This window comes from Pocillopora damicornis, chromosome 13 (assembly GCF_964200805.1).
Source record: "Pocillopora damicornis chromosome 13, jaPocDami1.2, whole genome shotgun sequence".
Classification (NCBI taxonomy): Eukaryota; Metazoa; Cnidaria; class Anthozoa; order Scleractinia; family Pocilloporidae; genus Pocillopora; species Pocillopora damicornis.
The window spans coordinates 16,743,412-16,756,375 of record NC_142682.1 but is presented as its reverse complement, the minus strand read 5'-3'; the positions used below and the strand labels follow the sequence as shown (position 1 = coordinate 16,756,375).

Sequence of the window (12,964 nt, the reverse complement as noted above, 5' to 3'; positions counted from 1 at the left end):
ATTCAAGAAGTGGGGAGAAGTACTCGATACGTCTCGTGTTTCTTCCTAAACTTCTTTCGTGCTCTAGCTTCTTCTTGCGTGCTTAGAGCATATTCAAGGCTTCGCTATTTGTTAAACAAAATCTTTGCTTTCATTTTTGAATTAGCTCAACTAAAAATACCGCAACGTGGCTGAAATATGATGATCCATCGACTTTTCTAGAGGAGCCATTTACAAACGGAAATCCATTAGCGAAGTTAATGCATTTTCCCTGAAAAAAAGGCCATAAATAAACGTAAAAAAGAACAAGCAGATAAAAGATAAGACAATCACACAATAAACACTGGCACAATCTTAGAAATAAATTCTGTAAATGGAAACTAGTCAAAATCTAACAATAAAACGAAGCCCTTAACAAAGCTTAAAAAATGGGACAGATTTCGCTGATGGGGGCCACTTGACAAATTTTATATTTTGTATTTTGTCTTACCTATGACAAAACACAATTCAAAAGAAATTTGCTCTGATAGAAAAGGATTAATTCATAGACACGCTATGGTTGTGGACATGTTCCACCAAAAAGTGTGTCGTCTCGTAATGCATTGCGCTTCTTACTTTTTTCTTTGTTTTTTCACGGATTTGCATTTTAAATCATGGCTTTTCTTCGCTACATTGTATTGAAAACGACTATCGCTGCAGATGGCCTAAAGTACTTCCGACCATCATCTGACCTTGCACTGTGACAAAAACGAAAGCGAACACCAAAACAATAGGCAAGGAAAAAAGCACAGTCTATCAGTTTACAATTCCGTGCGTCATCAATGCGATTTCTGCCTGTGTTGACATTGCAGGTTGTCAAAGAGAGTTGCCTCTACTTTGCAATATGAACTCGAACGGAAGATATAACCAGACCCAGGACACTAAAGAAGCGTCTGGAAAACGCATTGAAAAAAGTGTTGTTGTTCGCTTCAAAGTCTAGATCATCCTGTGAATTTCAACGATCATCAATCTCTGCAGCGAGATTAATTTTCATTTCCGAGTCGATATAAATTATTAATAGTTCATTCTGAGGGTGGAAAGCGATAGAAACTGAGGTATGTCATATAACTTGTTTGTTACACCAGAGATTCGTATTACGTAAGCGATCATCAAGACCTTTGAATTTTCCTCTCCTTGTTGATGACCTTAGGAAACAACATTTCAATTTCTCCTTTTGTAGCGATAATGTTCGAATGATATAGTTTCCTTTCAAGGGAGTTCTGATCGTAGTACTTAACTCACAAGAAATATTCAACTCCTGGTTTCATTCAGAAAGAAAAAGTACTAATATTGGAATTCCGAAATGGCCTATTGCGATGTAGAAACTTCATGCACGTGCTGTGACACGTGCATGGATACTCTGTGATAAGAGACAATCTGACGAACACTATTGGGAGGAGAATTTTGAGGAACAACTATAATGTGCTCACCATTCCTTTTTTTTTTTTCGTTGTTGTTTGTTTGGTTGTTGCAGCTTTTTTAAAATTTTATTTTTGATACGTGGAGCTATGTTTGGCAAATATTGGCAGACGCAACCTCTTTCCACACAGGCGCGTGACCAGCACGCGATAGCACAACAGCAATCAAAGCTCTTTGTTTCTTAAAGCTCTCGCGGCGCACGTACAAAAATTTTTTCGCTGCCTTTTTTACAGGCAGCCCAAGCTCACTTCTCGAGAAATTAATTCATGAAAGCGTCACGCGTTGTGTGACTCAATGTTAATTTGAAAACGTTATAAGGAATAGTATTGGGGGTGAAATACGGTCGATTTACAACTATAAATAATTCGTAATAAAAATAAACTTACTCACATCCTATGTGTCCGCCGTGGTATCTGGCGATTTCTGCCGTTTTAAGCTTGTTTTGCCATCACTGTTACTCCTGTTGTAAGACTTCGAGACGCTTTCATGAGTTAATCGTTTGCTTTTTCTCGAGAAGGGAGCTTGAGCCGCTTTTGCTTTTTTCGAACCCGCGCAATGGACTTCGCCGAAAAGAAGGGACTGCTCGTAGTCTACGTTTATCGAGTTTTAGATGCACTTAGGAGGTTTGGAAAGCACACAAGAAGCTAGAGTTGCTGTCGGTAGTTGGGACTTAGTCAAAGGTGACCACGACCGCTAAATGCAGGTTTGACTATAGTTGGATGAACCTATGTGGCAAAAACGAACTCAAGGAGCTATAAGAACATCTCCAGGCTGAGCGCATGTAACTTGCAAGTGCCAAATTCAGTGGCTTTCATTGGAAAAAGTTACTCTTTATTCAACGTACATGCATGTGCAACAGCTTAAATAGTTCTTTGAGTGAAATTAAGTAATTACAACACCAAGACACCCCGATTCCTGTCTAAGGACTTGAATTGAAATTTTCCTTTCATGCAACGAGATGTTTTTTCGATTTACTTTAAACAGTGAGATTGAATCGATCGAAGACCAACAAATAGCTGAAAGCAACTTTAAATTTTCAGATTTCTTAGATTACCGAGAAGCCTAAAGATATAAGCCTGGACAAAAATTGTTTTTTTACCGAAAATTTTCTCGTCTTGACTCGACAAGTGGTAAAAACGACCTAGAATACCAGAGAAGAAAATCTTCAACTGAAATCACCAAAATAAGCTTAATTGCCTAGACAAGTTAAGCCCTTTCTTCTTACCAGTGAACGAGAATGTTTCTGTGTTTATATCAAATATATCAAACGAATGATTTCTTTGTAGCACATTGAAAAACACAATCATGGTGAACTCACCTGCTCAAGATTCCAGCCAAGAAAGTCAGATGGTAGCAGAAAAAAAACCTACATGCCGTCCGGACAGTTGTTGGTCGTGGGTAGTGTGCGTGGCCTCAGTCATTTTAGTCATAATTGTATCGGGGATCGGCTATAGCTTTGGCTTGCTCCTTCCTCCTCTGATGGAAAGCTTTGGAGCATCCAGGCAATCTACAGGTAATGGAAACATAAAAAATATTCAACAATTTTAATTTCAATATTAGGTGACTCGGCATATGAGCTGATAACCGAAGATGCATGACCCCTAGAAATGCATTATAAGGGGTGAATATATATATTCATGAACCCTACCTCTGCGGCAGTTTTACATATTTCAAAGTCACAATGTAATCATAAAAGCACCTACATAAAATTCATTTTCAGCCTGGATCGGATCGTTAAACCTCGCTTTTGGTTATGTCTTAAGTCCTCTGGGTTCTCTGATCAGCGATCGCTTTAGCCACAGGGTCACTGCCATGGTGGGAGCCCTCACAGGGGTCATTGGATTTTCTCTGGCGTCTTTGTCTCCTAAACTGTGGATGATGTACCCGACGTATGGACTCATGTCAGGCTTTGGCCATAGGATGATTTACAACTCTTGTATGGTAGCCATCGTGGACTACTTCGTTAGACGGCTCTCTTTGGCCGTTGGTATAATGACGTCCGCGACAGCCATAGGCATGCTTGTTATGACTCAAGTCACCCAAGGCTTGCTGGATACAATTGGATGGCAAGGCACGCTACAAGGGTTTGCAGGTTTCTATTTGCTATGCGGTTTGTGTTCGCTTGTTTTTGTACCAGTGGACCGCTCAGAGAATAACAAAGGTGGCATGGCTGCGGATGAAAAAGCAGAGGAGAAAGAAAATTCATCTCTCTTTAGAAATCGTCCTTTTCTCGTCCTGTTGTCTTCATTCATGGTTGTTAATATAAGCTTCTTTGTTCCAGCCGTACACATCGTAAGTATTATTATACACCACTAATTGTTTTTAATACTCGAGCTGTAATGAATGGACAGAAGAAAAGTTTGGCCACTTTTCAACCATTTCCACTTTTAAAAGTGGAAAAGCGACGCGCCCAACTTATTCTGTGGTTGTAACTCTCCTGCTGCCAAACACTTATTGCGTTTCTAGCCAGTCCTTGAAATTTGGCCGTTTATCATCAAAACAACAGCCTTTTTGATGAAACTACCGTTGATTCTCAAAGCTAGTGGACATGACAATTTCTAGGAATAAGAGAAAAAGAGAAAGAAATATCAGTTGGTCACCAGACTGGTGATTGTGTAATCATCTGAGGGAAAAAAATCTTTAAAAGAACCAGTTTCAATTAAAGAGGTTGAAGTTCGGGTGTGTACAAGTGAAGTCCTATCAAAGTTAAGCGTGGAGCTGTTTACTAGTAGTCCCATGCGCAATCCAAGTCGTGCCATCATATCATTACCTTGTCGTAGGTAGTTGCGCAAATAAAGTCGAAAATGCGTTGAAAAGTGAATGACAATTATTTAATTAAATTAAATTTCTATTGCACAAATATCAATATAAAATTTTCATGAAACGCAAGCCACCAAAAAGTGCACGTTGGAAAAGTGGGAAAGCGACGCGCCCAATTTATTGTGTGGCTGTAACTCTCCTGTTGCTAAACACTTATTGCGTTTAAACTAAAACCGACCCATCGGACTTGGAATGAGTGAACCACTGCATATTTCTCCGTAGATTAAGCACTGCGAACAAGAACTGAACATTTCTGGAGACAGAGCTTCTATGTTATTCATATATTTGGCGACAACGTCCTTCTTCAGTCGTCATTTGTTTTGCAAACTTGGAGAGTTTCGTCACTTCAACAGGTTCCATATGTACCAGGGAGGTATGACAATCAGCGGATTGTGCGTCATATGTCTTCCATTAGCAACGTCATATGGATCTTTGGTAGCGATTTTTATAGTCCTCGGCCTCATGGAAGGATCTTCAATGGGTCAATTCTCTCTCTTACTTTTAAAATGCGTCAAACAACGCCAATTCAATCAAGCTTGGGGCTACTTGAACTTCTTCATGGGCATTACTATATCCATTGGACCACCATTGGCTGGTGAGCTTCTCTGATTCTAAGAAATTTGTTTTGCTTATCGTGGGTATGACGATAAATCCCAAGTGAATTAATGTTTAAACGTTGATTGGTTGATGTATAATTTTTCTTTTCCTCTCTTTTTCTTTAAGAGAATCGTTGTTTTCGCTTTGCGTTCTAATAGACTCGTTCTGGCAATTTTTCCCCTCTAATTACCTGTTTCATATAGTTCAATTTTTCTTTTACACGGCGGTAAATATCTGAAAATCATATATGTGAATGCGGTTTAAGAAATGAATTTGGAAGCGATCTTCCCAGTAATAAACACTACTTAAGCAGTACTGAAAATGAGGCCAAAAAAAATCTAGGGCTGTAGAGGATTTAAACCCATGACCTCTGCGATATCGGTGCAGTGCCCTATTAACTGAGCTAACAAGCCAACTGGGAGCTGGTCAGTACGTTAGTTCGTAATAAACCCGTGAATTGATGAATAAATGCCTTAAAATTATTTATTTTCACTACCGTGACATAAGAAGTGTTCATTACTGCGAATATCGTTTCTAAATTCACATTCATTCAGTAGAATGTGCTCTATCGTTTGTAAACTGCCAAAATATCGGGAGCACAAGGCTTAATTTTGCATTACTTTTTGTGTTTAGGTCTAATGGCCGACAAGCTTGGCTCCTACACTATCCCATTTTACACTTCGGGTGCGGTGCTGATAACAGGCGCGTCAATCATCTCACTGATGCCGTTTGTAAAGCAACATGCTGACTTTGAAGAAGAAAAAGAGGTGCAATTTTACAAGGAAGAACTTTTAGTAACTGAAAGAATAACCACACTTTAGGTTAAATGGCGGAGAAAACAGGCAAAGGAAAGAATAAACCTTTGATGAGGATTATGATGATGACGGTATTGAAAGAAACTTTTTCTTGTGAAACATGATTACATTACCACCCTTTGTTGGCAAAGACAAACAATAGAGAGAATGTACCTGAAATAATGGTAAAAGTAAAGAAAAATTGCCGTAATTTCTTATCGTTTTAAGAAAAAGAATAGAAACTTTTCGTTTTAGGGATAACTTTTAAACGACGGGTCATAATCCACGACGATGCATGTGTAAAAAATATGCAAACCACATGTATTCAAGTGTTCACGCTGTTTTCATGGATTTGTATTTAACAGCTTTAATTCGCTTCATTAGATGCAGTTTGTAGAACATTATTGTTCATTTCGCTGGAGCAGGCATCGGGTTGCAAAGTAAACTTGATATTAAATTCGTTCCCACCTTAAGATTGAAGAGGATATTTAGAGGGAATCGTAAATGGGTTAAGTTTTGATCACTGGGTTATGCCACGGAACACGTCCAGAGCAAAAATAAGCCGTAATCTCCATAAATTAAAAGTCTTCCCAATTGACTTGCCATATTGGCAATCGGCCCGTTATTTTTGATAAGATGCATGCTCCTCAAACTCCTAAAGCCCTGCCAACGTCACGAAATTTGAACACATATTGAACCCCTCTCATTACTCCTTCTTACGCTTCGCATATCTTAAAGTAAAATGAACTCAATTATCTATCCCCTCCCTCCTCAACGCTATTTTGTTTACAAACGCTGAATCATTTAAAAGTTTATTGTTAGGTTCAACACAAATCGGTAAACTGATGGTGAATCAAAATAACGCCCGGAAGCAATGCGACTACTCAAGTCATGAAAGGAGATGAGGAAAATGAGAACGGCAAATCCAAAAACTCCGAGAATGATGCCAAGAAAAATGGCTGAATCAAGGTTACTTACGCGCAATTCATCGAGGTTGACAAGGATACAGAAAAATATGCCGGTGATAACATGAATGACTGTCCAAGGGATCCCGTGTTCTGGATGATCTTCTCTGATGGGCATTTCGATGGATCAAAGCAGAACGAATTGATGGGGAGAGGAGAGAAAAACAAGGGGCACCATTTCTTAGGCGTTTCAAGAATCAAGACGGGAGCTGCAGCGACCCCAGTTCTCGTGGTCCTTGAGATATGATTCGATGAAGTCATGAAAAGTATACCGGGTATATGTTGGTTTGACAGAAATTTTTATTAGTGGTCCCTAAATCATTACTAGCGCCTGGGCACAAGCAAATGAGCGTCTACTTGTCTTTGATGGTGATTTCGTTGATCAGAATTGATGGTTTTCACGAAAATACTTTTTCAAGGTAATTTATTTTACGCGATAATTTATAAGGTTTACCTCCTAACGATAAAAAATGGCTGGTCCCTGATACAAAGTAACCAGTATTATTTTAGGGCACATAAAAAGTAGCCGATCTAATTTAATTTTAAGAAAAAAAAGTCACTTTCGCTAAACGACCTGACTGAATAACTCATAAGTGAAATCAGATATTTTCGTGGTCACTGTTGCTTCAGAAGTGTTCATCAGTTCTTACAATACAGTAACTTTTTCCATGATTAAAAGCTCTTCAACGGCTGACTTAACAATGCGACCGTCACTTTCTCCTGATTTTTGTTTTACACAGGTCATCAGCTGAGTGATTGAGGCCCCTGCTATCAGCACCGCACCCGCAGTGAAAAATGGGATAGTGTACGAGCCAAGCTCGTCAGCCATGAGACCTATCACAAATTGGAAAATATCAAAAAGTTATTACATATCAAAAATAATAAAAAAGTTATTACATAAGCATGTACGAGTGGGTGGGTGGTCAATGATACAAGTTTCATTGAAACAGTCTCGTATCCGTGAAAACTGATTGCAACCTTTGGCTCGAACTTACCGATTAACGGAGGTCCAATAGTGGCGCTGATCCCTGCAAAAAGCATAATATAACCCCACGCGCGGTTTACTTTTTGATGTCCCACGCATTCCAACACAAGCAGAGACTGTTGCCCCGCCATTGCTCCATCCATGAGTCTAAACCCAATTAATGGCATCAGTATGGAAACAAACGACCTTGCTACTGGAATGCATAAGATACATAGTCCACTGATAGTCATTCCAACTTGATAAAGATAGAATCTATTAACGTACGAAAAGTCTCCCAATTTGCAGAAAATATGTCTACTGATAAAGGATGCCACAGCCATATATGTATATAACATGGAAACATGCTTTTCGGACATATGGAGTTCCTGCACACAGTATTTTGCCTGAAGAATAATTAAAATGATAAAAAGGCTGGTCAGAAGTGGAAACTACGTCTTCTCCATTAACGGCTCATGAGTAGGGATCGGAACAGCACAAAAGAAGTGTTGCCTGTTTCGAGATGAATCAGTTAGTAAGCACCTTTTCTGAAAGCTTACATTTCGGTCTGTGTCCCTGAATGATTTTTTGTTTGCACGTCTGTGCACCTACCTGCCCGCTATCAGGTTATCATGAAGTAATGAGGTGCAAGTCAACTAAACAAAAATATCAAACTGATACTTACTATGTGTATAGAGGGAACAAAAAAACTCATGTTAACAACAGCGAAAGAAGTAAGCAAAATCAGAAAATTGCTGTTTCTGAATAGAGATGAAGTGGCTGATTCTTCGTGTTCGATTCCGAGTTTCTGAGACTTAAATTCGCTGTTGTCTTCTTCAGACTGTTCCCGAGGTATGAACACAGTTGCACACAATCCGCAAAAAAAAAACAAGATGGCGTATCCCCTCATTGTCCCCGGCCATCCAAACGTACTAAGGAACACGTCAGTGATTTGGGAAACGACAAACATGCCAATGGCTGGCCCGGAAGCAACAATACCAACAACTACTGACCGCCATTTTACGAAGTGCTGCAGAATCACCAAATTACAAGTACTGAAAATCAACCCATGCCCAATCCCAGACATTAAACCAAATGTTAGATACATCATCCACAGATGGGAACTCCATGAAGCAAAGATGAAACCAATAATTCCTGAGAGGGATCCCAGAATGGCGGTAAACCTGTAGCTGAAACGATCATTGATGTAAGAAGATAACGGAGCAACAAGAAAGGCGAATCCTACATACAATGTACCAATCCACGCTGCAATGCAAAAGGCTGAAAGTTAGTGTATTGTTGGAAAAATTTCTAACACTCCTTGTACAGTTCATACTTTCTTTATTTCTTTTCTTAAAAACTCAAAACAACTTGCTAGCTCGGGGTATAACGCAACAACTACAGGAACATGTCGGTTTTCAGCTCATAAAGGCGACAATTGGCAAGCTATTAATATTTGACCAACGTCTTACTTCACCAGCGAATCACATTGAATTACGTGAAACAGTTCCCGCATACTAAGTAATGTACTATCAGTTTGTTGACTCATTCGAAAACAAATTTCCACCTAAAATTTCATACTTTTGCGGTTAAGATCACCCCAAAACAAAAACAAGATTGGTAATATAGAAATTATAAAGAAACCGTTGCTTAGATTAGAATTACACCTAAAATATAACTAAATAGAAAGTAGCCCTTGAAGTCTGTTACATAACAACAAAATAAACAGAGAATTATTCGAGCCGTTCATATAAGTCAACTGATTATAAATTCAGTGCGGAATGAAAAGTACAAGTTATTTACACCTTAAATCGCCTTACAGAAAGAGGTGTTGAACGTGCTAAATTAAAAAAATTAAGAATTACTTTCTTGATCGAGAGTTCGATATGAAAATAACATAAAAACAAACCTGTAAAGAATCAAAAGTATAAGATGTAAGAATTTCCAGGAATTCATGCGCGAGATTAATTTTTAGCAGATCAAACGACTCTCCTACCGCCGATTGAAATATATCTTACCGCAAGATAATTGAAATGCTTCACGGCAAGTTTTAATCATCGTAGAAACTGATGTCAAACTCGCGATGGGATAATATGCCATAAGCACTAACAAACTTTTGTGAAGTTAAATGGACCATTTTCTCTCAGAAAAAAATATAACAATCACTCTACTTACAAAGTAAGACCGCCATCTAAATAGGAAATCATCAACTGCTTACAATATTTTTTTAACTGAATGGCTTATGCTAATATGTTATTTCCATTCATATTTCCAACACCGTGGTAATGAAGCTCTTACAATGCTTCTAGGTAAGATCTGTTTTGATTTTTTCGTTTAACAGTATAGAAGATTAAAAAGTATGATCGGTCGGTCAATGTTGTCGTTGTTGTTATTTGGTCAGTGTTGGGTGATGGGTGCTGGGTGCTGGACACATGTTCTATTCAAGACGAATAAAACTGATGTTTTATACCTTTGCCACTTACCTGTTTCTTGTCGGGTAGCCTCAAACGCATCCATCAAAGACGGTAACAGTAAACCATAACTAAATGCAATCCCGGAAACAACAATAACTGACATCAGTGATGCTGCACAAACAAACCACGATCGACAGCAGTCCTGGTACCATCTTGAATTGTTTTCCAATGCTTTCCCTACGTCCGATCGGACTTCACTTTGTCTTGTTAAGCATTTCGACATCTTTGTAAAGTGTATGTAGTAGCTTTAGGAGACTATTAAATAAAATTCAGGAAAGAATCATGTCGCAAGCATTACACTTATCGTATTGTTTAACCAAAATCAGTAATCAATGAACACCGTCGAATCATCACGAGGCCGATAAGTTTGTTCAACCAACTGCCCACGTGGGTTATTACGCCGGTAAACCCATAGTGAGAGTGGTCTCTTGCTTAAATAATAGACGGTAAAAATACGGACGGAGAGCAGAGCAAGAAAATGGTTGCTATGAAAGATCCAAACTCTGATTTTCTTCTTTCTTTGAGAATAAATTTTAAGCAACGAGCATTAAGAGCATCGGATCTTTTTGTTCGTTTTGAAGAACGTTTAATTTGTTTAATTTTTGCTGTTCTGTTCTTTTGCACACACTTTGTAACAAGAGGAGTTTCACTTGTCAATTTTACTGGACTTACGCTATTGAAAAACATAAATTCAACATGGAACTTTTGCTAAGCTCAGCAAAGCGTAAATACTACCCGTTGTTGTTGCTATATCTGTAATTATAGTTAAACTTTAACCGTTACGTGTCCTAGACTTTTCTTTAGTTTTTATCTACCTGTGCTGTTTTGAAAGTGATAAATCTTGTAAGAGGCGAAATTCCTCTCTAGCCAATTGTAGCTATAAAAATGTCTCAGATAATTCAAGCTTAACCTTGTATTCCTTTACTGAGATAATTAATACCATTACCTAATCCGTTGTAATTTAGGCTTAAATAGAACTGCGTTGTAAAGTATCTTGGGTAAGTACTTTGGTGTATCTGGACATACCAAGACCGAGGATTAAAACGTGATTGAAGCGAAGTTTACTGCGAGACTATTTTGTCTTAAGGGTAGTCAACAGCCGCAACAGATTCCAACCTTCGCGCTGCCTGCGAGTATTCCCCAGGAAGAGCCCTTTCAGTAAGAGTTTATTTGAGTTTTCCACGTCCATCCTGTTATTTGCAAGGGCAAAAAACCTGTTTTCACAGCCTTACGCCATCGATACGATGCTCAGAATTGAAAAGTATTTCGAAGGCTAGAAGCCAAAATAAACACTAGAAATAAAAACTTTACTGATGGTTTCCATATATTACGAGCGGAAGTTTTGCTTATTAATCGTTATTTACCTCGCCCCCCTACGAAGATCGATAAATATTACGTAACTAGCAAAATATCCACGCGAATGATATGTTATATCATCGAGTTTAAGTTATCAATTTCTAGTTATGTAACTATGGCTTAAAAGAGATATCGATATCTTTTGGAACGAGATCGCTGACTGTACAATTGACGGTGTCTTTAAATACCTATATATATGTATGTATATATATATATATATGTATATAGATATTTTTGAGATAGGAAAAAAACAAAGAGAATATGCTTTCGTTCTTACAAGCCTGTTTCGTGATTACTCTCTCATCAGGGGATTTTCTATTTACATATATATATATAAACAAAGCTATAGCCGAAAGAATTAAAAAAAGAAGTCCATTGACGATCTGTTGCTTTTTTTCTTCCATTCCCCTCAAGACGGATGCGACAACCCTGTTTCGCATGTATTACCATTTGGGTAAAATAATGCAAGCCACGAGTAACCGGAAGTCGACCCAGAATATATAATCGTGGAACTGTCACACAACAAGCGAGTCCCACTAAGCAATAGTCGAGAATTTCGAGGCTATTTACGATCTTATAGTACTTCTTAATAGATGTACAATAGTTTGGGGATTCATTCCTTGCATTCGTCAAAAAAAAAAAAAAAAAAATGTAGAATAAGATCGAAATCACTCTGCCGGTATTTTGCTCTTGTGGAAATTCTGACCAGCAGCTTGTCACAAAAACACGATCTTAAAAAAAAATGTTTTTAGTCCAGTTTATATTTAAATTATTCCCCGATTGAAATTTTCTTTGGAGTGAAAATGTTATATCGTCACTTACTTGACATAAGTTGAGTAACCAAGTTGAATCCAGATAGAATTGGACAGCGTGTTATAAATACCCGCACCGACTTAATGAGAAACAGGCCTGATGAGGAACGGTGATATTTTCGGTTTCAAAGTGACGCAACAAAAACCAAAAGGAGAATGGCTATAAAGGCAAAGTAGTCAAACCACGGTTAGGGACCAATCGTTATTCATCCCCTGGCGAGCGAGGGGGCGGAGAATTTTAGAATGGATCAAATCAACGGTCCCTCAATAACTTTTTACTGACACCCTAACATCAGTAGGCATATTCTCTATACTGTTCTGTATATATTTCCTAAGGTGATGACAAGGAGAATGTGTATAGCAATCATGAGCTTCTATGATAGGTGATAATTTTTTATTTTCCTGACTTTGACACGTGAATTAGAGATTACTTTCGATGCTTGTCACTCTTAGGGGTCAATGGGTTACATAACAGCCTAATTAAAGTGTTTTTCTCGTGAAGTGTGCTGTTTAAAACCTTTTTTCAATAAATCAGAGTTAAGCAGATTGTTACTCGCCTAAACGTTTATCCGGATAGCGTTTTCCTCATCGACGACTGAGTGTGAACCGGTGATATTTCTAGTACCCTTAAACGCAACCGCAAACAAAAAATCCGTAGAATCTCCAAATTCGCGGTCTTCAGCTACAGCAAAGTCAATACACAATTCATGTAACATTGCGCTTATCTGGATGAAAATGGAGATTCCTC

General features: G+C 38.3%; 2 protein-coding genes across 3 annotated transcripts; one reads left to right on the top strand and one right to left on the bottom strand.

Moving 5' to 3' along the window:
• The first annotated feature begins 725 nt into the window (after window positions 1–725).
• On the top strand, window positions 726–6,121 carry LOC113681077 (monocarboxylate transporter 10). Its single transcript, XM_089192285.1, has 5 exons — window positions 726–1,073; window positions 2,724–2,950; window positions 3,158–3,729; window positions 4,480–4,852; window positions 5,488–6,121. Exons 2-5 carry the CDS (start codon window positions 2,743–2,745, stop codon window positions 5,673–5,675), a joined length of 1,341 nt encoding a protein of 446 aa, XP_089048411.1. The 5' UTR covers window positions 726–1,073; window positions 2,724–2,742; the 3' UTR covers window positions 5,676–6,121.
• Window positions 6,122–6,894: 773 nt separating this feature from the next.
• On the bottom strand, window positions 6,895–12,430 carry LOC113681099 (monocarboxylate transporter 10). Of its 2 annotated transcripts, none has more exons than XM_089192284.1 (5): window positions 12,227–12,430; window positions 10,045–10,303; window positions 8,260–8,840; window positions 7,609–7,981; window positions 6,895–7,447 (listed from the first exon to the last, which is right to left on the bottom strand). In XM_089192284.1, exons 2-5 carry the CDS (start codon window positions 10,085–10,087, stop codon window positions 7,260–7,262), a joined length of 1,185 nt encoding a protein of 394 aa, XP_089048410.1. In that variant the 5' UTR covers window positions 10,088–10,303; window positions 12,227–12,430; the 3' UTR covers window positions 6,895–7,259. The 2 variants fall into 2 exon arrangements, with proteins under 2 accessions (XP_089048410.1, XP_027053968.2); XM_027198167.2 differs by having other exon boundaries at window positions 10,058–10,303.
• Window positions 12,431–12,964: the final 534 nt, after the last annotated feature.

What these genes read in the sequence shown, in the direction of transcription:
- LOC113681077 (XM_089192285.1), top strand. Translation starts at nt 2,743, where the DNA reads ATGGTGAACTCACCTGCTCAAGATTCCAGCCAAGAAAGTCAGATGGTA. An exon ending in AGCATCCAGGCAATCTACAG is followed by an intron (nt 2,951 to 3,157) that starts GTAATGGAAACA and finishes ATTCATTTTCAG; the next exon opens with CCTGGATCGGATCGTTAAAC. An exon ending in TTGTTCCAGCCGTACACATC is followed by an intron (nt 3,730 to 4,479) that starts GTAAGTATTATT and finishes ATTTCTCCGTAG; the next exon opens with ATTAAGCACTGCGAACAAGA.
- LOC113681099 (XM_027198167.2), bottom strand. Translation starts at nt 10,271, where the DNA reads ATGTCGAAATGCTTAACAAGACAAAGTGAAGTCCGATCGGACGTAGGG. An exon ending in GGCTACCCGACAAGAAACAG is followed by an intron (nt 8,841 to 10,057) that starts GTAAGTGGCAAA and finishes TTTGCATTGCAG; the next exon opens with CGTGGATTGGTACATTGTAT. An exon ending in TTGTTCCCTCTATACACATA is followed by an intron (nt 7,982 to 8,259) that starts GTAAGTATCAGT and finishes ATTATTCTTCAG; the next exon opens with GCAAAATACTGTGTGCAGGA.